At 37.9% G+C, this 23,332-nt stretch overlaps 2 protein-coding genes and 1 long non-coding RNA gene across 14 annotated transcripts in view; 2 read left to right on the top strand and 1 right to left on the bottom strand.

The window, feature by feature from the left end:
• Positions 1-16,501, bottom strand: part of acsbg2 (acyl-CoA synthetase bubblegum family member 2) — a 56,638-nt gene extending 40,137 nt beyond the window's left edge. The window contains exons 1-2 of one of the 5 annotated variants that reach the window (XM_062028355.1): positions 16,214-16,501; positions 13,285-13,371 (exon numbers count right to left, since the gene is read on the bottom strand). In XM_062028355.1, the coding sequence (XP_061884339.1) occupies positions 13,285-13,330 (46 nt within the window). In that variant the 5' untranslated portion in view covers positions 13,331-13,371; positions 16,214-16,501. Of the gene's footprint in view, positions 1-13,284; positions 13,372-16,040; positions 16,184-16,213 lie in introns of those variants that run through there. The other 4 variants (XM_062028353.1, XM_062028354.1, XM_062028358.1 and 1 more) reach the window with 4 other exon arrangements.
• LOC133635296 (uncharacterized) overlaps positions 1-19,179 on the top strand; it is a 62,458-nt gene extending 43,279 nt beyond the window's left edge. Inside the window, exon 3 of the long non-coding RNA XR_009822042.1 lies at positions 19,101-19,179. This is a non-coding gene — a long non-coding RNA (uncharacterized LOC133635296). The remainder of the gene's footprint in view (positions 1-19,100) is intronic.
• A 1,427-nt stretch (positions 19,180-20,606) lies between these two features.
• rfx2 (regulatory factor X, 2 (influences HLA class II expression)) overlaps positions 20,607-23,332 on the top strand; it is a 68,320-nt gene continuing 65,594 nt past the window's right edge. For 5 of the 8 annotated variants that reach the window (XM_062028350.1, XM_062028349.1, XM_062028344.1 and 2 more), the window contains exon 1: positions 20,607-20,820. The gene's annotated coding sequence lies outside the window, so the exon portion shown is untranslated. Of the gene's footprint in view, positions 20,821-20,919; positions 21,133-23,332 lie in introns of those variants that run through there. The other 3 variants (XM_062028347.1, XM_062028348.1, XM_062028352.1) reach the window with 2 other exon arrangements.

Below are 23,332 nucleotides of genomic sequence, written 5' to 3'. Positions count from 1 at the left end.
ACATATATATACATATATATACATATATATATATATATATATATATATATATATATATATATATATATATATATATATATATATATATATATATATATATATATATATATATATATATATATATATATATACATATATATATATACATATATATATACATATATATATATACATATATATATACATATATATATATATATATATATATATATACATATATATATATATACATATATATATACATATATATATATATACATACATATATATATATATATATATATATATATGTACATATATATATATATATATACATATATATATATATATATATATACATATATATATATACATACATATATATATTTATATATAGCACCACACAATATATATATTTATATATTAGGGCTGCAACTAACGATTAATTTGATAATCGATTAATCTGTCGATTATTACTTCGAATTAATAATCGGATAAAAGAGACAAACTACATTTGTATCCTTTCCAGTATTTTATTGAGAAAAAAAACAGCATACTGGCACCATACTTATTTAGATGATTGTTTCTCAGCTGTTTGTACATGTTGCAGTTTATAAATAAATGTTTCTAAAAAAATTTAAAAAATTAAAATTAAAAAAATTGCCTCTGCGCATAGCATAGATCCAACGAATAGATGACTAAATTAATCGGCAACTATTTTTATAATCGATTTTAATCGATGTAATCGATTAGTTGTTGCAGCCCTAATATATATATATATATATATATATATATATATATATATATATATGTATGTATGTATGTATGTATGTATGTATGTATGTATGTATGTATGTATGTATGTATGTATGTATGTATGTATGTATGTATACACATGTATATATATGTGTGTGTATACACATGTATATATATGTGTGTGTGTGTATATGTGTATGTATATGTGTGTATATATATATATATATATATATATATATACACACACACACATATATATACATGTGTATACATACATATATATATATATATATATATATATATATATATATATATATATATATATATATATATATATATATATATATATATATATATATATATATATATATAATTAGGGCTGCAACTAACGATTAATTTGATAATCGATTAATCTGTCGATTATTACTTCGATTAATCGATTAATAGTCGGATAAAAGAGACAAAACTATATTTCTAGCCTTTCCAGTATTTTATTGAAAAAACCCAGCATACTGGCACCATGTTCTGGACATTGGGGATGCAGCATACACCAATAATAACACAGAAATGTAACTCATCAGAACTGAATCAGATATTGTACACGTTTCTGTTGTGAATAATAAAGGATTAATTTTAGGCTGCCTCTGAATAATAGCATGAAATATTCCAGCACCTTCATAACGTTTAGTTATACTAAAGCATCACTCAAATCTAAATATATTTATATAGCTTTATCAGCCCGGCTACATTGATCCATTATGAAACCAACCTGAGATATTTCTGTCCGTTACGTTTATTTTGAAATTGGTAACCGTGCGTTTTCGCTCTCAAAACGGAGTCAAATGTGCCGGAGACACATTATCAGCCCCGCGTTGCAACAAAGGCATAACGTTAAAGTTACTCACAAAAAAGCTGAACTCATGAATGCCTGTTGCCACTATGGACTTAAAAAGTTACGAGTTCTTCTGTGAGTTCTTCCCTTCATCCATGGCTCCAACATTTTTCTTCTTCAGGTGCTCCTGAAGCAATGTTGTACTTCCGTGCCATTTTGCAGGAAACGGTCTTCTTTGAAATCTTTAAAGTGAAGTGTTCCCACACTTTTGACGACTTAGGTGTTACACTTTTCTCCATTGAAGCAATAACCTCAAGATGTTTCTCCGCTAAACTATCGGTAGTGTTTTCCTGCGCCATTTTTCGAATGTTTCCAGCAAAGGAGACGCCGTCGTCACGTGAGCTGCACATGACCACATCATTGGCTAGCTTACACCACCTCATGAGACGTAGCCTCAGCGCCGCCCTGGCGCTGTTTTGTACTGTTTTTGTACTTATTTTGATTATTGTTTCTCAGCTGTTTGTAAATGTTGCAGTTTATAAATAAAGGTTTATAAAACAAAAAAAAACAACAACAAAAAAATAACAACAACAACAAAAAAAAGCCTCCGCGCATGCGCATAACATAGTTGAAACGAATCGATGACTAAATTAATCGCCAACTATTTTGGTAATCGATTTAATCGATTAGTTGTTGCAGCCCTAATATATATATATATATATATATATATATATATATATATATATATATATATATATATATGTATATATATATATATATATATATATATATATATATATATATATATATATATATATATATACATACATATATCAATGTATATATATATATATATTATTAAAGAACTATATGTTTAAACTGATGTTGTTGTTGTGCTGGGACTCTTCACCCGTGAGCGTACTCCGGTTAAGGAATAAGGACACCGTTTTACTTTTTAACTTCTTTATATATTGCTTTGTAGCAGCAGCAGCTAAGCACACTCTCACATACACACTGTTCAACACATTGCCCGAAGGACCCCGGAAAAGTAAACATAGCTGCCCGGTAAACTGCCTGACTCAAAACAGACGTAACTTAAAGGTGCATGACTACAATAATAGCTTGTTTACGTCAAATGATAAATGATAAATGGGTTATACTTGTATAGCGCTTTTCTACCTTCAAGGTACTCAAAGCGCTTTGACAGTATTTCCACATTTACCCATTCACACACACATTCACACACTGATGGCGGGAGCTGCCATGCAAGGCGCTAACCAGCAGCCATCAGAGGCAAAGGGTGAAGTGTCTTGCCCAAGGACACAACGGACGTGACTAGGAAGGTAGAAGGTGGGAATTGAACCCCAGTAACCAGCAACACTCCGATTGCTGGCACAGCCACTCTACCAACTTCGCCACGCCAACAATATAGTCAATTATATTCAACAATTATCATATTAAGTAGGGAACTTTCTCTTAATCTTCTGACAAAGGGAATTTATAACATATATATTTACATATATACATATATAATATATATATACACATATATATGTATGTATATATGTGAATGGGATGGTGTGGCTCAGGTGGTAGAGCGGTCGTGCCATATATATATGACAAATTACACAGTATAGCGTCAATACTATATATATATTTTAGGGCTGTCAAGTGATTTCTTTTTTTAATCAGATTAATCACACTATTTATGTGATTAATCAGGATTAATCACAGGTTATTTTCTTGCATGAATAACATTTTCTTTAAAATACCCTAATATTTGGATACAAATGCAATTTTGTAGTCAGAATGTCATACAGGAACGTTTTCTAAATGTTTTACTGAACTGCAAGTCATTGATTTGCTCAAAACTTGGTGACAGTAAGTACAGTAACAATTAAGTGTTTTTTGTCGTAAATAGAAATATTTACTGCTTAACTAACGAAAATAAACATATTTCTTTAACAGGAGTCTGTCCTGCTTAACTTACAACAGAATCAATTCAATGTACATACCCTCTTCTCCTACTGAAGGGTGCAAACTGGATTTGAAATATCCTTATTGAATGGCGACGTGTGTTAGACTTCGGACCAACTGCGCTCAGTAACGAAACAAACACGCTCACATAAATGTTGTGCTTATTGCAGCTATAGACAGCATAATACTTCTGTTTTCACTTTTATACACTTACTTTAGTTATCTGCTGCACTGACAAGATGCCTGCTCGGTGCGTGTTGGCGACTGAGGCGAAACTGCCGTGTGACGTCACCATTGACCTTTTTCTTTTACAGGACCAAAAACCCGCAAAAACATGAAAAAAATGTTCCACTTAATAAAAATACAGGATAAAGTGTGTCCCTTGACAGCTCAATACAGAACACATACTTTTGTTTCTAAATACGGGATGGGATGATTTATTTTTCAAGGGACATTTGGCAACCCTTTTTAAGGAGCATTTATGCAGGCAGCGCCATTGTCACATTCATGTTTTGCTTTAGATTCTTTTTTTAAACTTGATGTGCGCCGATGATAAGAAAGTTTGTCGCTGCAATATTAGCTAATTACCTCAGTTTTATCTAAAGTTCCACATCGCTCTAACTATCACTAGTGTGTGACATGATAACTGCCTGTCTATTTTATGCTGCCCTTTTGTTGCTGTTGCTGCAGCTGTTACATATACTGTAATATTGTACATGGTAATTGGGATTTGTTATATATTGTATAGATGTCCAGGGTGTACCCTGCCTTCCGCCCAAATGAAGCTGAGATAGGCTCCAGCACCCCCCGCGAATCCGAAAAGGACAAGCGGTAGAAGATGGATGTATAAATTATATAAAAATATAATATAATAATATAATATATCAGTTTATATTATATACTGTATATGTAATATGTAAATATTACATAGATGTTATATTTTATATTGCTACTATGGTAAAATTGTTGTGTACTTTATACCTGCATTATCCTTTCCATCCTTACCCTTTCCATCCTTTGTATCTGAGCTACTGTGTGGAACAAGTTCCCTTGTGGATCAATAAAGTTTGTCTAAGTCTATATACACATATTAGGGTTGTCCCAATACCAATATTTTGGTACTGGTACCAAAATGTATTTTGAAAGGGGGACAGAGCTTTTGAAGCTGCCACTCCCCGTCTTGGTGGATGCTTTTAAAAAAGGGCTAAAAAATCTGCCTTTTATATATAAATATAGCTAATTTCTAGTATTGTTTTTTACTATCTTGTTTTAATGCTTTTATGTTTTTACTCTGTAGCACTTTTGAAAAATCTATTAATAGTATTATCATATACATATATAAGTATAATGTGGGGGAAAAAAACACTGCAGAACTGGCTCCGACCTCAACTACAAAAGGCCTTGGGAGCGTCCTATAGCGATTGAGTGTGAGATACATGCTCACAGGTTTAATTCATAAGGCTAATTCCAAAAAGCACAAATTAATTAACTCAAAATAGTCATTTGTATGGCTTGTCAAACATCGATCAGTTGTGTTGATCATCTTGGTGTAATTATTGGATCGAAGATTGTTTTTAATATTATCGTTTTATTGTGATAATGCAAGTTGATGACACAATGTGTCTGCAAATTTGACTGCAACAAGCGAACAAATGCATCCTCAACACAATGTAGCATTCTTGCTGAAAGATAACTTTTACCCCCCACAGTGCAAAGCCATTTCTAAGTCAGAAATGCTCACCTCACTCACTCGGCAGATGATTTTATGAATTTCTTTAATAAGAAAATTGAACTCATTAGAAAGGAGATTAAAGACAACGCATCCCAGCTACAACTGGGTTCTATTAACACAAATACGACTGTATATACGACGGACACTACCCTCCAAAATAGTCTCTCTATTTTTGATGAAATAACAGAGGAATTATTACAGCGTGTAAGTGGGATAAAACAAACAACATGTTTACTTGACCCACTTCCTGGGAAACTTATCAAGGAACTGTTTGTATTATTAGGACCATCAGTGTTAAATATTATAAACTTATCACTTTCCTCCGGCACTGTTCCCCTAGCATTCAAAAAAGCGGTTATTCATCCTCTGCTCAAAAGACCTAACCTCGATCCTGACCTCATGGTAAACTACCGACCGGTCTCCCACCTTCCGTTTATTTCCAAAATTCTCGAAAAAATTGTCGCACAGCAGCTAAATGAACACTTAGTGACTAACAATCTCTGTGAACCTTTTCAATCCGGTTTCAGGGCAAATCACTCTACGGAGACAGCCCTCGCAAAAATGACTAATGATCTATTGCTAACGATGGATTCTGATGCGTCATCTATGTTGCTGCTTCTTGATCTTAGCGCCGCTTTCGATACCGGCGATCATAATATTTTATTAGAGCGTATCAAAACACGTATTGGTATGTCAGACTTAGCCTTGTCTTGGTTTAACTCTTATCTTACTGACAGGATGCAGTGCGTCTCCCATAACAATGTGACCTCGGACTATGTCAAGGTAACGTGCGGAGTTCCCCAGGGTTCGGTTCTTGGCCCTGCACTCTTTAGTATTTACATGCTGCCGCTGGGTGACATCATACGCAAGTACGGTGTTAGCTTTCACTGTTATGCTGATGACACTCAACTCTACATGCCCCTAAAGCTGACCAACACGCCGGACTGTAGTCAGCTGGAGGCGTGTCTTAATGAAATTAAACAATGGATGTCCGCTAACTTTTTGCAACTCAACGCTAAGAAAACGGAAATGCTGATTATCGGTCCTGCTAGACACCAACATCTATTTAATAATACCACCTTAACATTTGACAACCAAACAATTAAACAAGGAGACTCGGTAAAGAATCTGGGTATTATCTTCGACCCAACTCTCTCGTTTGAGTCACACATTAAGAGTGTTACTAAAACGGCCTTCTTTCATCTCCGTAATATCGCTAAAATTCGTTCCATCTTGTCCACTAGCGACGCTGAGATCATTATTCATGCGTTCGTTACGTCTCGTCTCGATTACTGTAACGTATTATTTTCGGGCCTCCCTATGTCTAGCATTAAAAGATTACAGTTGGTACAAAATGCGGCTGCAAGGCTTTTGACAAAAACAAGAAAGTTTGATCATATTACGCCTATACTGGCTCACTTGCACTGGCTTCCTGTGCACTTAAGATGCGACTTTAAGGTTTTACTACTTACGTATAAAATATTACACGGTTTAGGTCCAGCCTATCTCGCCGATTGTATTGTACCATATGTCCCGACAAGAAATCTGCGTTCAAAGAACTCCGGCTTATTAGTGATTCCCAGAGCCAAAAAAAAGTCTGCGGGCTATAGAGCGTTTTCTATTCGGGCTCCAGTACTCTGGAATGCCCTCCCGGTAACAGTTAGAGATGCTACCTCAGTAGAAGCATTTAAGTCCCATCTTAAAACTCATTTGTATAATCTAGCCTTTAAATAGACCCCCCCCTTTTTTAGACCAGTTGATCTGCCGTTTCTTTTCTTCTCTCCTCTTCTCCCCTGTCCCTTGCGAGGGGGAGTTGGATAGGTCCGGTGGCCATGGATGAAGTGCTGGCTGTCCAGAGTCGGGACCCCGGGTGGACCACTAGCCTGTGCATCGGTTGGGGACATCTCTGCGCTGCTGACCCGTCTCCGCTCGGGATGGTTTCCTGTTGGCCCCGCTGTGGACTGGACTCCCGCTGATGTGTTGGATCCACTGTGGACTGGACTTTCACAATGTTATGTCAGACCCACTCGACATCCGTTGCTTTCGGTCTCCCCTAGAGGGGCGGGGGTTACCCACATATGCGGTCCTCTCCAAGGTTTCTCATAGTCATTCACCGACGTCCCACTGGGGTGAGTTTTTCCTTGCCCGTATGTGGGCTCTGTACCAAGGATGTCGTTGTGGCTTGTACAGCCCTTTGAGACACTTGTGATTTAGGGCTATATAAATAAACATTGATTGATTGATTGATGACCTCCATTGTGGCAAATACAACTAAACACACTACACAACACACCGTAGAAGGATAAGCTAACTGCCAGCTAGACTTCTTGAATGTAAAAAAAGGTGGGCAGATCGATACAAATATTGACAGTAACGATGCCAAGTATATTTTTAATTATCAAAAAGACTTTTGTGGTTTTTGTTCATTTACAAACTAAAAAAAAAGTCCCTAGACACAGGAGAACTTTAAGGGCAAATATCAAAGGATTTATATCAGAGCCAATAGTAGAAAATAATTAAAATATTGAACTGAAATTGGGGTCCCCTTCGGGTACTCCGGCTTCCTCCCACCTCCAAAAACATGCACCTGGGGATAGGTTGATTGGCAACACTAAATTGGCCCTAGTGAATGAATGTGAGTGTGAATGTTGTCTTGTCTATCTGTGTTGGCCCTGTGATGAGGTGGCGACTTATTCAGGATGTACCCCGCCTTCCGCACAAATGCAGCTGAGATAGGCTCCAGCACCCCCCGCCACCCCGAAAGGGACAAGCGGTGGAAAATAGATGGATGGATGGAATTGAAATTGTTACATTGCCATCCTGTGTTTATTGTCTGATTGTAATTGTGATCTAAAAAATGTAATTGTTCAATGATCAGCATCAGCATTGGCATGACCGATACTACCCCTGTAACTACTTCGTATTGGATCGTTACTAACTTTCTAGTAATACTCAAAACGGATGTCAAGTATCCAAACAGAAGAATAAAGGTTACGTTTTAGGTGTAGATAGAACCATGTTACAACATAAAGTAACCAGCTGTTAATAGTAAATTAATAAGTAGAGTAATAGTTTTGACAAAATAATGCAACTGGAAATGATGCAATATGTTACTGCATATATCAGCAGCTAAATTGGGACCCTTTGTAACCTGTTTGGAAATATTTTTTATCATCATTTACATACTAAATGTGTGGAGTTTGCATGTTCTCCCCGTGACTGTGTGGGTTCCCTCCGGGTACACCGGCTTCCTCCCACCTCCAAAGACATGCACCTGGGGATAGGTGGATTGGCAACACTAAATTGGCCCTAGTGTGTGAATGTGAGTGTGAATGTTGTCTGTCTATCTGTGTTGGCCCTGTGATGAGGTGGCGACTTGTGCAGGGTGTAAAGGCCTTCCGCCCGAATGCAGCTGAGATAGGCTCCAGCACCGCCCGCGACCCCGAAAGCGGTGGAAAATAGATGGATGGATGGAATTGAAATTGTTACATTGCCATCCTGTGTTTGTCTGATTGTAATTGTGATCTAAAAAATTTAATTGTTCAATGCTCAGCATCAGCATTGGCATGACCGATACTGCCCCTGTAACTACTTCGTATTGGATTGTAACCAAATTTCTAGTATCACTCAAAACGGATGTCAAGTATCCAAACAGAAGAATAAAGGTCACATTTTAACAGAAGTATAGATATAACCATGGTACAAGATAAAGTAACAAGCTATCCATAGTAAATTAATAAGTAGAATAATAGTTTTGACAAAATAATACAACTGGAAATGATGCAATATGTTACCGCATTTGTCAGCAGCTAAATTGGGACCCTTTGTAACCTGTTTTGAAATGTTTATCATCATTTACATATCAAATAATATATTGTGATAGATGTTATCGCAGGAGGCTGCAATGTGTGTGTGTGTATATATGTATGTATGTATATATGTATGTATGTATATGTGTATATATATATATATATATATATATAGGGGTGTCAAACGTACAGCCCGAGGGCCGGATCAGGCCCGCAAACAGGTTTTATCCGGCCCGCGGGATGAGTTTACTAAGTATAAAAATGAACCTGAAATTCTTGAAAGAAACAGCTGTTTTAAATGTGGCCACTGGATGTCGCAATAGCAATTCTTTGTAGATGATGCTACATACGTACAAAATAAACCACATATTAGTACATCAGTCGAGGAAAATGATCAAACTACATAAATAACATCCTGTAATTTGATGTTGATATATTTTGTTATCTTGATTGATTGACAATTAACACCAATGAATTGACTGATGAACATTATCACATAATTTATTCAGAAAATCTAAATAACGACAAATAAATAGAGAATACTATTAACCGCAACATGTAAGTGTAAAAAAAACCCAACAACATTATGATTTGTACAATTTCAGAATGTGCTTGTTCTATTTTTAAACAAAGAAAACAATCTGAAGTTGTCTTTATTTTTAAGTTATCGTGCCTTGATTTTACCAGTCCGGCCCACTTGTGAGTAGATTTTTTTCCATGTGGCCCCCGATCTAAAATGAGTTTGACACCCCTGATATAGACCTAAGCATGAAATAATCAAAATAGTCCCTTACTGTCAATTTACAATATTTAATATAGCCTAATTAGATTATGTGTATGAAATGTCAAAATGCACTCTTTTCTTTAGATTGCAGCTCTAAAAGCATCTTCCTGTATGACATTCTGACTAGAGATGTCTGATATTATCGGACTGCCGATATTATCGGCCGATAAATGTTTTAAAATGATATATCACAAATTATCGGTATTGGTTTCAAAAAGTAAAATGTATGAATTTTTAAAACGCTGCTGTACGGAGTGGTACAGAGGGAGAAGTACAGAGCAGTTTGTCAGGGTTGTCCCTGACAGTTTGATCAAGTTTTAGTTTTCCTCTGCGTTTGTCTTAGTTTCCTGTCTTTAGTTCCTGTCAGCACTCTTATTTTTGGTTATTTCCTGATTGTCTCCCTGAGTGCTTTTTCCCCTCAGCTGTGGCCGATTGGTACCTGGCCACACCTGGTGTCAGTCAGCCAGCTGCTATTTAAACCTGCCCTGCCCTCCAGTCACGGCTGGATTATTGTCATTAAGACTTGTAGCTCCTACCTGTTACTTGTCTCTGTTCCTGTATGCCGTGGACTGCTTTCAGTCTTTTTGTTCCTAGCTCCTGTTTGCTGGATCCTGTTTCCCGTTTTCCAGTTTGGCGTTCCTGGTTTGTGTCTTTTCTTAATTTTTACTTTTGGACATTAAATAATGTTTTCTTGTACCAAGCCTGCCGCCATCTCTGCATCTTGGGGTTCGTCACCAAAAAACTTTGACACAGTTGCGTCTCCCAGCCATACTTGCCAACCCTCCCGATTTTCCCGGGAGACTCACGAATTTCAGTGCCCCGCCCGAAAATCTCCCGGGGCATCCATGCTCCCGAATTTCTCACGATTTCCACCCAGACAACAATATTGGGGGTGTGCCTTAAAGGTACTGCCTTTGCGTGCCGGCCCAATCACAGGATATCTACAGCTCTTCACACAGACTAGTGAATGCAAGGCATATTTGGTCAACTGCCATACAGGTCACACGGAGGGTGGCCGTATAAACAACTTTAAAGGCCTACTGAAATGATTTTTTTTAATTTAAACGGGAATAGCAGATCCATTCTATGTGTCATACTTGATCATTTCGCGATATTGCCATATTTTTGCTGAAAGGATTTAGTAGAGAAAATCGACGATAAAGTTCGCAACTTTTGCTCGCTGATAAAAAAAAGCCTTGCCCGTACCGGAAGTAGCGTGACGTCACAGGAGCTAGTATTCCTCACAATTCCCCATTGTTTACAATGGAGCGAGAGAGATTCGGACCGAGAAAGTGATGATTACCCCATTAATTTGAGCGAGGATGAAAGATTCGTAGATGAGGAACGTTACAGTGAACGACTTGAGAGGCAGTGATGGACGTATCTTTTTTCGCTCTGACCGTAACTTAGGTACAAGCTGGCTCATTGGATTGCACACTCTTCTTTTTTTATTGTGGATCACAGATTTGTATTTTAAACCACCTCCGATACTATATCCTCTTGAAAATGAGAGTCGAGAACGCGAAATGGACATTCAGTGCCTTTTATCTCCACGACAATACATCGGCGAAATGCTTTAGCTACGAGCTAACGTGATAGCATCGTGCTTTAACTGCATATAGAAACAAAAAAATAAACCCCTGACTGGAAGGATAGATAGAAAACCAACAATACTATTAAACCGTGGACATGTAAATACACGGTTAATGCTTTCCAGGCTGGCGAAGGTTAACAATGCTGTGCTAACGACGCCATTGAAGCTAACTTAGCAACGGGACCTCACAGAGCTATGCTAAAAACAATAGCTCTCCACCTACGCCAGCCAGCCCTCATCTACTCATCAACACCCGTGCTCACCTGCGTTCCAGCGATCGGCAGAAGGACTTCACCCGATGCGTTTGGCGGCCCGGAGACGTAGGAAGTCAAGGTGAGGTCGGCGGCTAGCGCGGCTAGCGCTCCAACAAAGTCCTCCTGGTTGTGTTGCTGTAGTCCGCTGCTAATACACCGATCCCACCTACAACTGTCTTCTTTGCAGCCTTCATTGTTCATTAAACAAATTGCAAAAGAGGTCCAGAATACTGTGGAATTATGAAATGAAAACAGAGCTTTTTGTATAGGATTCTACGGGTACCAAAACTTCCGTTACTCTGACTTCGTCACGCGCATACGTCATCATACCGCGACATTTCAGCCGGATATTTCCCGGGAAGTTTTAAATGTCACTTCATAAGTTAACCCGGCCGTATTGGCATGTGTTGCAATGTTAAGATTTCATCATTGATATATAAACTATCAGACTGCGTGGTCGGTAGTAGTGGGTTTCAGTAGGCCTTTAACACTGTTACAAATATGCGCCACACTGTGAACCCACACCAAACAAGAATGACAAACACATTTTGGGAGAACATCCGCACAGTGACACAACATAAACACAACAGAACAAATACCCAGAACCCCTTGCAGCACTAACTCTTCCGGGACGCTACAATATACACCCCCCGCTACCCCCTACCCCCCGCCCCCCCAACTCAACCCCGCCCACCTCAACCTCCTCATGCTCTCTCAGGGAGAGCATGTCCCAAATTCCAAGCTGCTGTTTTGAGGCATGTTAAAAAAAAAAAAGCACTTTGTGACTTCAATAATAAATATGGCAGTGCCATGTTGGCATTTTTTTCCATAACTTCAGTTGATTTATTTTGGAAAACCTTGTTACATTGTTTAAAGGCCTACTGAAATGATTTTTTTTTATTTAAACGGGAATAGCAGATCCATTCTATGTGTCATACTTGATCATTTCGCGATATTGCCATATTTTTGCTGAAAGGATTTAGTAGAGAAAATCGACGATAAAGTTCGCAACTTTTGCTCGCTGATAAAAAAAGCCTTGCCTGTCCTGGAAGTAGCGTGATGTCACAGGAGGTAATATTCCTCACAATTTTCCTTTGTTTACAATGGAGCGAGAGAGATTCGGAGCGACAAAGCGACGATTACCCCGTTAATTTGAGCGAGGATGAAAGATTCGTGGATGAGGAACGTTAGAGTGAAGAACTAGAGGCAGTGCAGGACGTATCTTTTTTCGCTCTGACCGTAACTTAGTTACAAGCTGGCTCATTGGATTCCACACTCTCTCCTTTTTCTATTGTGGATCACGGATTTGTATTTTAAACCACCTCGGATACTATATCCTCTTGAAAATGAGAGTCGAGCACGCGAAATGGACATTCAAAGTGACTTTTATCTCCACGACAATACATCGGTGACACACTTAGCTACTGAGCTAACGTGATAGCATCGTTCTCAAATGCAGATAGAAACAAAAGAAATAAACCCCTGACTGGAAGGATAGACAGAAGATCAACAATACCATTAAACCATGTACATGTAACTACACGGTTACATCAACAGCCGTGCTCACCTGCGTTCCAGCGATCGACGGCGCGACGAAGGACTTCACCCATCATCGACGAAGCTCCTTAGCATGAGCTAACGTGATAGCATCTGTCTCAAATGCAGATAGAAACAAAATAAATCCCTGACTGGAAGGATAGACAGAAGATCAACAATACTATTAAACCATGTACATGTAACTACACGGTTAAAAATTCTCAGCCTGGTAAAGCTTAACAATGCTGTTGCTAACGACGCTAAGGCTAATTTAGCAACTTAGCAACCGGACCTCACAGAGCTCTGATAAAAACATTAGCGCTCCGCCTACGCCAGCCAGCCCTCATCTTCCCATCAACAGCCGTGCTCACCTGCGTTCCAGCGATCGACGGCGCGACGAAGGACTTCATCCGTGGGTTTGGCGGCTAGCATCGGCTAGGCGTCTGCTAAGTAAGTAGTCCTTGTTGTGTTGCTGTAAGTATTGTACTTAGCCGCTAATACACCGATCGATCCCACCTACAACGTTCTTCTTTGCAGCCTCCATTGTTCATTAAACAAATTGCAAAAGATTCACCAACACAGATGTCCAGAATACTGTGGAATTATGAAATGAAAACAGAGCTTTTTCTACGGGCTCCGAATACTTCCCTTGCCCTCGTGACGTCACACGCATACGTCAGCATAATAAAACGTTTTTAACCGGAAGTGTGGCGGGAAATTTAAAATTGCACTTTATAAGTTAACCCGGCCGTATTGGCATGTGTTGCAATGTTAAGATTTCATCATTGATATATAAACTATCAGACTGCGTGGTCGGTAGTAGTGGGTTTCAGTAGGCCTTTAATGCATCCAGAGGGGCATCACAACAAAATTAGGCATAATAATGTGTTAATTCCACGACTGTATATGTCGGTATTGGTTGATATCGGAATCTGTAATTAAGAGTTGGACAATATTGGAATATCGGATATCGGCAAAAAAGCCTTATCGGACATCTCTAATTCCGACTATGAAAATTACATTTGTGTCCAAATATTGGGCTCTTTAAGTTAATTTAAATTATGCAAGCAATTAATAACTTGTGATTAATCATGATTAAAATAATTTTAAAACTGTAATTAATCTACCTACTACCTACTCAGTGGTCTAGTGGTTAGAGTGTCCGCCCTGAGATTGGTAGGTTGTGAGTTCAAACCCCGGCCGAGTCCTACCAAAGACTATAAAAATGGGACCCATTACCTCCCTGCTTGGCACTCAGCATCAAGGTTTGGAATTGGGGGTTAAATCACCAAAAAAGATTCCCGGGCGCGGCACCGCTGCTGCCCACTGCTCCCCTCACCTTCCAGGGGGTGAACAAGGTGATGGGTCAAATGCAGACTCATTTCACCACACCTAGTGTGTGTGTGACTATCGTTGGGAATTTAACTTTAACTTAATCTGATTTTTAAATAATAGCCATTTGCCAGCAGTAATAATGACATATAAAGAAGACAGTTGTACACACGTGCTGGGTTGCCTGCTGTGCTTCTTTTTAGGTTGTAATAAAGCTGCTTGCTATTTCCTCCATAACCCTCAAATCTAAACTCCAAACATCCCAGGACAAGCTAGTCAGATTACTTCTAGACCTCCACCCCAGATCCCACCTCACTCCTACCCACTTCTCCAAAGTGGGCTGGCTCAGGGTGGAGGACAGAGTAAAACAACTTTCACTGAGCCTAGTCTATAAAATCCGCTACACCTCCCTGATACCGAAGTACATGTCAAACTACTTCCTTAACGTAAATGACCGCCATAACCACAACACCAGGGGGAGCTCCACTAACCACGTTAAACCCAGATTCCGATCTAACAAAGGTCTTAACTCATTCTCTTTCTATGCCACATCAATGTGGAATGCGCTCCCAACAGGTATAAAAGAAAGGGTATCTCTATCCTCCTTCAAAACCACAATAAAAGTACACATCCAGGCAGCTACAACCCTAAACTAACACCCTCCCCGGATTGTTAATAATAAAATGTAAACAATCAAATGCAGATAGTTTATCTTATGCCTTCTGATCTCTCTCTCCCTCTCTCTATCTCTATGTCCACTACTTGCTGTACATATCCTACCAAGTCAGACCTACACTGTTCCAATATCAATTTCTCTGTTCACAATTGTTGATGACTGTCTCTCTATCTCTATGTCCACTACTTGCTGTACATATCCTACCAAGTCAGACCTACACTGTTCCAATATCAATTTGTCTGTTCACAATTGTTGATGACTGATGATAACAACCAAACCTAACTCCCCTCCACACCCCGGATTGTAAATAATGTCAATAATTTAATGTGATCATCTTGTGTGATGACTGTATTATGATGATAGTATATATCTGTATCATGAATCAATTTAAGTGGACCCCGACTTAAACAAGTTGGAAAAACTTGTTCGGGTGTTACCATTTAGTGGTCAATTGTACGGAATATGTACTTCACAGTGCAACCTATAATACAAGTCTCAATCAATCAAAACACGCACTGCATTTCCACACACTGTACTTCCCCGTCAAACACACGTACTGTAAATGCACAATAGATGTTAAATATGCAAGTCCGCAAAATGAAAAACATCCGGCTTGCATTCTCTTCCATGTTTAGACCGGTGGACAAAGCCATGTAAATAGTACACATTCAACATCTAGCATTTGTACATTATTCATCTTTTTTTTTTTTTTGCTATTTATTCGTTTGATAATAAATTAATTTGAGCCAGCTAGGCGTTCATGTAAAACGTATGCTTACTTATTTGGGGTGTATTCAAAGATGGAACATCTGTTTAGGACGGTTAATTGTCGTGATCCAATGCTAACGATAACCTTAGCTACACTTAAACTTCACCACGTGGAATAAGTAGGAAGAAAAATACTGCACATTTAAAGTATTCCATGAGCAAAATATAAAACAAAGAAACATACCTGAAAGTGGTCAAGGGCCAGAGAGTCGACGACGCTATTTGTGGCTTCACGTTTGCGTTATGAAGTGGAAATGCTTTAATGCTCGCCGGGAACGTGTCTTTATTCAAACCTGTTTTATGTCTTTATGCCTTCATGACGCCTATCAAAGAGTTGCTGTTGCCTTTGAGCTTTAATCTTGACAATTATTTGGACATTTCTGACACCAAAAATGATTTAAAAATACTGACTGAAAGTCGTCATTTAGTTGAAATATTAATGTGTAGGGCATGTAAGCTTTTTTGTGAAGATATTATTTTGTTTAACAGGTGCGGCGGATCGATCCAGGTATCGACGCCGGGTGGTATCGATTTTTATTTCCTGTTAAGTTTTACTGCGAGATGTTCAGATTTTAGTGTTGTTTTAAATTAACAACTCTAGTAATTAAGTAATTGGACATGGAAATGGATAATGATTTAAATGGGAGACAATAGTATTTTTAGATTACGTGGACCCCGACTTAAACAAGTTGAAAAACTTATTCGGGTGTTACCATTTAGTGGTCAATTGTACGGAATATGTACTGTACTGTGCAATCTACTAATAAAAGTTTCAATCAATCAAAAAATTGTATTCACTTATTTATATTAGCAGCTGAGATAGGCTCCAGCAACCCCTGCGACTCCGAAAGGGACAAACGGTAGAAAATGGATGGATGGATGTTGTTACTTTGTCTTATGTATTTTGCATTGAATTGTTATATTTTTCAGAAATAGGCGGGTTGATACAAATATTTTGTTATTTCACAAAATATTTGTGTTTTTTCTTGTTATATTAATAATCAACAAATCAAGGGCAAAAGTCACAAAGTCATTTAAAGATGTTAAACGTCCAAATAAAAAATGTATTAGTATAGTAGCTACTGGGCCTGTTTTTACATGGGATTGCCTCGAACAACAGTGTCCAAAATATAATCCGGGAGCCATTTTAAGTGGCCTAGTGGTTAGAGTGTGGCCGCCCTGAGATCGGTAGGTTGTGAGTTCAAAACCCGGCCGAGTCATACCAAAGACTATAAAAATGGGACCCGTTACCTCCCTGCTTGGCACTCAGCATCAAGGGTTGGAATTGGGGGTTAAATCACCAAAAATGATTCCCGGGCGTGGCCACCGCTGCTGCCCACTGCTCCCCTCACCTTACAGGGGGTGAACAAGGTGATGGGTCAAATGCAGAGGACACATTTCACCACACTTAGTGTGTGTGTGACAATCATTGGTACTTTAACTTTAAGTTTACTTTATTTGAGGTTTGCGGCTATATTTTCAACGGCTTGCGACACATACTACAAATACTTAAAAAACACTTTTAAAAAGTGGAAAAAAAGAGCAAACAGGTGAAATGTAACAAGAACAAGTTGCAACGTTGATTTTAATAACACAAGGCTGCCATGCAGACATTTTTTTTTTCTTTAAAACTCTCATTACTCAAAAAAAAAAAAAAAATCAAAATCAATGTTGTTGTGGAGTAATTGGACCTTTGAATAGGTCAATAATTAATTACAAATATTCCTCTTTTAAATATATTTTGTTAAAAATATTGCATATTTTGTGAGTTTGCCATATAAAAAAAACGTTTTCTTTGACAAAAAGGGCATAACACACACACACAAAAAAACATAATACAAATAAATGATGACTTATTTTAACATGTTTATGAGTATGTATATATATATGTGTATATGTATATATAAGTGTGTGTGTGTATATATATATGTATGTATGTGTAAAATGTGTGTATTGTGTATATATAAATATGTATATATATACAGTATGTGTGTTTATATATGTGTGTATATATATATATGTATGTATGTTTATGTGTGTGTGTGTGTATATATATATATCTATATATGTGTATATATGCATATGTATGTATATGCATATATGTATGTGTATGCATGTGTGTATATATGTATATGCATAGATGTATGTATATGTGTGTGTGTGTATATATATATATATATATATTTATATATATATATATATATATATATATTATATTTATATTTTATTATATTATATTATATTGGAAAATGAAATATATCAAAATGGCCCCTGCATGGTTTCTTTTTTTCAGTGTGTGGCCATCAATTGAAAAAGTTTGGACACCCCTGGGTTAGAACCAAACTGGTATTAATACAAATACGAATTAAAACAGGATCAAGCAGGTAACTGTTTCCTTAAATGCAGTCCAAGAACGGGTAAACTATGAAATACAATTATTATTCAGAAAAGTGCTCCTTTAAATTAAGACTAAGATTGGCAAAACAGTGAGCGCTAATGTATGTACTGTGTACCTTTTCTGAATATTGTCAACATCTTAGTTGATTAAAAAAACAATGTTCACATGTACCTATTGGTTTGAACTTTGACCCCAGCTGTCTTTTTCAACTTGCAGTTACTGGGGCTTATTGATCTTAAAAAAGTATTGCACACTCGACTACATTTTACTTTAAATACTTATTGACTCTCATATGATACAATAATAATGTGGGGAATCTTTACAAGATTCAATGGCGTGGTTTAAAATTAATTGTGGAAGGGGTTAGGACAAATATAATATCAAAATATTGCTGTTTACATTTATAAACTAACTGTAATCTGAATGGAAGGTTGATATTGTATGCTTAAATTAATTAATTGCCAGGTTGCAAGATTGTGTGAGAGCTTTCAGTCTAACCAGGCTTGTTTTCCAAAGAAGGATCTTATTTGAATAAAGCAACTCAAGCCAGAGTTTGTAGTTCTTTCGTTCTGGAGAATGTTGTGCTCTATCGAATTGTTATTTTTGTTAAAATCCTGCACAATATTTCAGTGTACATCATCTATTTAATAGTCTTTTTGCTTTTGTTTTACAGCCGTGGATACATGCTGCCTCTCTGTGGTTAACTTCTGAAGTGCAGGAGAATAATGAAACATTAAAAAAATGATGGAGTCGAACTTTTAATATTTTTTAAATAAATGTTGATTTCTTATTTCTCCTGTTTGTTTATGCTTTTTTGCGGGGGGAAGGTCAAATTCTATATGTAAAAACCTATATTATATTATATATATTATAAACATATCACATGATATTATAGGCGTAAATGTTAAAAGTGCATTTATTATGCCACCAAACTAGTGCATCTACATTTTCTCCATACAGTTATTTATTGTTGGAGTTTTGGGGTTTATTCTCTTGATTGACCGGCACACTCGCAATGATTATGTAAATATATGTATGGCAGTGTCAAGTTGTCAACTCAGGATAATGGCAGACAACAGTTGAAATGGATAATGAAACTTGAAAATGTGTAAAATGTAATAATTTTTCGGGGTTCATGTTTTTTGAACACATTTTGAAAAAACAAAAGCCACTTCTTTTTATCGGTATAATTTACTAACAGAAACAAGTTAATATTATAAACAAACCAAACATTTTAGACGACCTTTATGTTATCATTTATTTTTCAATATTGCATATTTTTGTTAATTTTACTGATTTCACTTTTCACTACTATGTATCGAAGCAGTCTAGTCCGGCCCTATCTCAAATTGAACATGTTATCAATATTCGACAATAATGCCATTTTTTTGATCGATTGAAACTTTTATTAGTAGATTGCACAGTGAAGTACATATTCCGTACAATTGACCACTAAATGGTAACACCCGAATAAGTTTTTCAACTTGTTTAAGTCGGGGTCCACTTAAATTGATTCATGATACAGATATATACTATTATCATAATACAGTCATCACACAAGATAATCATCAGAGTGTAGGAGTGTAGGCAGAGAAACGACGGAGATTTATTCCTCTTTGGAGAGCCAAGTGACACTCCGTTTATTTTCAGAGAGAACAACCACAACCACTAACCTGTCGCACAGGTAATTACGTCAGCACCACAGAGGTGTGTCTCAACACTTCAAAGTAAAAGCACCTATGCACCTATGCAAGTAAACATGGGCTAGAACGCAGTGAATTATAACCGTAATAATTAATAAGTGTCCTGTGTGTGAATATCCACCACAAGAGTATATACATTGAATTATTTACATTATTTACAATCCGGGGTATGGGATATGGAGGGGGTGGGGGGGTTAGGTTTTGTTGGTATCAACACTTCAGTCATCAACAATTGCATCATCAGAGAAATGGACATTGGAACATATTTAATGTATATGTTTCATGATTTTTTTTAATAACAATGAAAAAACGACGGTAATGGGTGCCTGTAAAACGTGTTGAAAATGGTCAGTGAGGATGATTGATTGCCCAACCAACCAATGAGAAGTCAATCATTATCCACTCCTTCCCTGGTAAAGACCGCCTCCCAGCTGGTTAAAAACGGGAGTTTTTAAACGGACATAGGCGGGGCTTGTCATTTTAACCCCGCCCCCAGCGTCGAGCGGACCCTGACGTAGTCACTCCTGGGTAGCAACAGTTGCCTTGAGACCCCGTCGCGCCATAGTGACTGTAGCCGTGGAGACAGTTACTTACCAACGGGGAGCAACACTCAGCAACCGCAGCAGCAGCAGCATCTGGAGGTGACGGGGAGAGTGATAAGACACAGGCACAACTTTCCTCCAAACTAAGGTGACTAAAATTCTTTACAAAGCAGTTCTCGGACAAGAGTGTGATGATGACATGGACGCCATGTTAACTCCATCGGGGCTATTTCCCCCTCAGAGCAGAACTTAACCGAGTTCAGACGCTGTTTCCATGTACCGGTTAGCTGATGCGTACGCCTTTAAAGCCAATGTCATCTTTGCAAAATTGTCCTTTTCAACTCTCTTGCTGCTTGTTCTCGCCAGGATTGTTTTCGACATGACTTCCCACTTGTTGCTGTGTTGTGTGGAATATTTCAAGCGCTGCTAACTTAACACTTTTAGCTTCGTGGCTAACGTGGTAAGCATCGTCTTGTATGTATATGTGTATGTTTATATGTGTGTGCGTGTTTGTATGGCGTGGTTTTGTTATCGGCAGCCATGTCCTGTTCGACCAACTTGAGCTGTAAGTGGTTCTTAAGCAGGTGGTAGCAAAGCGAGCTAGCCTTAGCTCGGCTCCACTCAACAGTCCACCTCAAGTCGAACTTTGTTGTGTATCACTTGAGAAGAGCTGTGTTTACTTCCGCATTACTTCGACCCCACGCTAAGGCTAAGCAGATATGTGAGAAAAGACAGTCAGTGGCGGTGGGCGGGTCGATCCGAACATCGACACGAGGGCAGTGTTGGTATCGGGGTGATACAAGAGTGATGAGCTAGATCAGGGGCGTTAAACTCATTTTAAATCTACTCCCAAGTGGGCCGGCACGATAACTTAAAAATAAAGACAACTTCAGATTGTTTTCTTTGTTTAAAAATAGAACAAGTACAAATGTACAAATCATAATGTCGTTGTTTTTTTTACACTTACATGTTGCGGTTAATAGTATTTTATCTTTGTTTGTCGTTATTTATATTTTCTGAATAAATTATGTGATAATGTTCATCAGTCAACTCATTGGTGTTAATTTTCGATCTATCAAGATAAAAAAATATCAAAATCAAATTACAGGATGTTATTTATGTACCGTATTTTCCGCACTATAAGGCGCACTGGATTATAAGGCGCATCTTCAATGAATGGGCTATTTTAAAATTTTGTTCATTTATGAGGCGCACCGCGTTCTAAGGCGCATAGAATAGACGCTACAGTAGAGGCTGGGGTTACGTTATGCATCTGTTAGATGGAGCTGCGCTAAAGGGAATGTCAACAAAACAAATAGTGATTGTACTGACACTTCTACTTGCTGCTCTCTGTTCAACAACTCACTGTTCGAGTTTGTCCTCCAACTGTAGCCATCTCGCTTTGTTCCCTCGGAAACTCTTTGTCTAGTCTTCTTTACTTGGCGCAGGTCATCATGTTGCTTCCTCCACTTCCGCACCATTGATTCGTTAATGTTAAATTGTCTCGCTGCTGCTCTATTCCCGTGTTCTACTGCGTGACTGATCGCCTTGAGTTTAAACTCTGCGTCGTAAGCGTGTCTCTTAATAGGAGCCATTTTTGGGTCTTTACATAAAGTTTAGGTCTCGCAACTACGGTAAGCAGCCGCCGAGTTCATTTTCCCCCGTAGAAGAAGAAGCTCTTCTATGGGGGAAAATGAAGTCGGCGTAGTTACCGTAGTTGCGAGGCCTGTTGTGGCTCAATATTGGTCCATATATAAGGCGCACCGGATTATAAGGCGCACTGTCAGCATTTGAGATAAATTTGAGGTTTTTAGGTGCGCCTTATGGTGCGGAAAATACGGTAGTTTGATCATTTTCCTCGACTGGTGCACTAACATCATGTGGTTTATTAAATAAAGACAACTTCAGATTGTTTTCTTTGTTTAAAAATAGAACAAGTACAAATGTACAAATCCTAATGTCGTTGTTTGTTTTACACTTACATGTTGCAGTTAATAGTATTTTATCTTTGTTTGTCGTTATTTATATTTTCTGAATAAATTATGTGATAATGTTCATCAGTCAACTCATTGGAGTTAATTTTCAATCTATCAAGATAAAAAAATATCAAAATCAAATTACAGGATGTTATTTATGTACCGTATTTTCCGCACTATAAGGCGCACCGGATTATAAGGCGCACCTTCAATGAAGGGGCTATTTTAAAATTGTGTTCATATATAAGGCGCACCGCGTTATAAGGCGCATAGAATAGACGCTACAGTAGAGGCTGGGGTTATGTTATGCGTCCATTAGATGAAGCTGCGCTAAAGGGAATGTCAACAAAACAAATAGTGATTGTACTGACACTTTTACTTGCTGCTCTCTGTTCAACAACTCACTGTTCGAGTTTGTCCTCCAACTGTAGCCATCTCGCTTTGTTCCCTCGGAAACTAATGTCTAGTCTTCTTTACGTGGCGCAGGTCATCATGTTGCTTCCTCCACTTCCGCACCATTGATTCATTAATGTTAAATTCTCTCGCTGCTGCTCTATTCCCGTGTTCTACTGCGTGACTGATCGCCTTGAGTTTAAACTCTGCGTCGTAAGCGTGTCTCTTAATTGGAGCCATTTTTGGGTCTTTACATAAAGTTTAGGTCTCGCAACTACGGTAAGCAGCCGC

This window comes from Entelurus aequoreus, linkage group LG19, assembly GCF_033978785.1.
Source record: "Entelurus aequoreus isolate RoL-2023_Sb linkage group LG19, RoL_Eaeq_v1.1, whole genome shotgun sequence".
In the NCBI taxonomy this organism is placed as follows: Eukaryota; Metazoa; Chordata; class Actinopteri; order Syngnathiformes; family Syngnathidae; genus Entelurus; species Entelurus aequoreus.
This window is presented reverse-complemented; position numbering and strand designations above follow the sequence as displayed.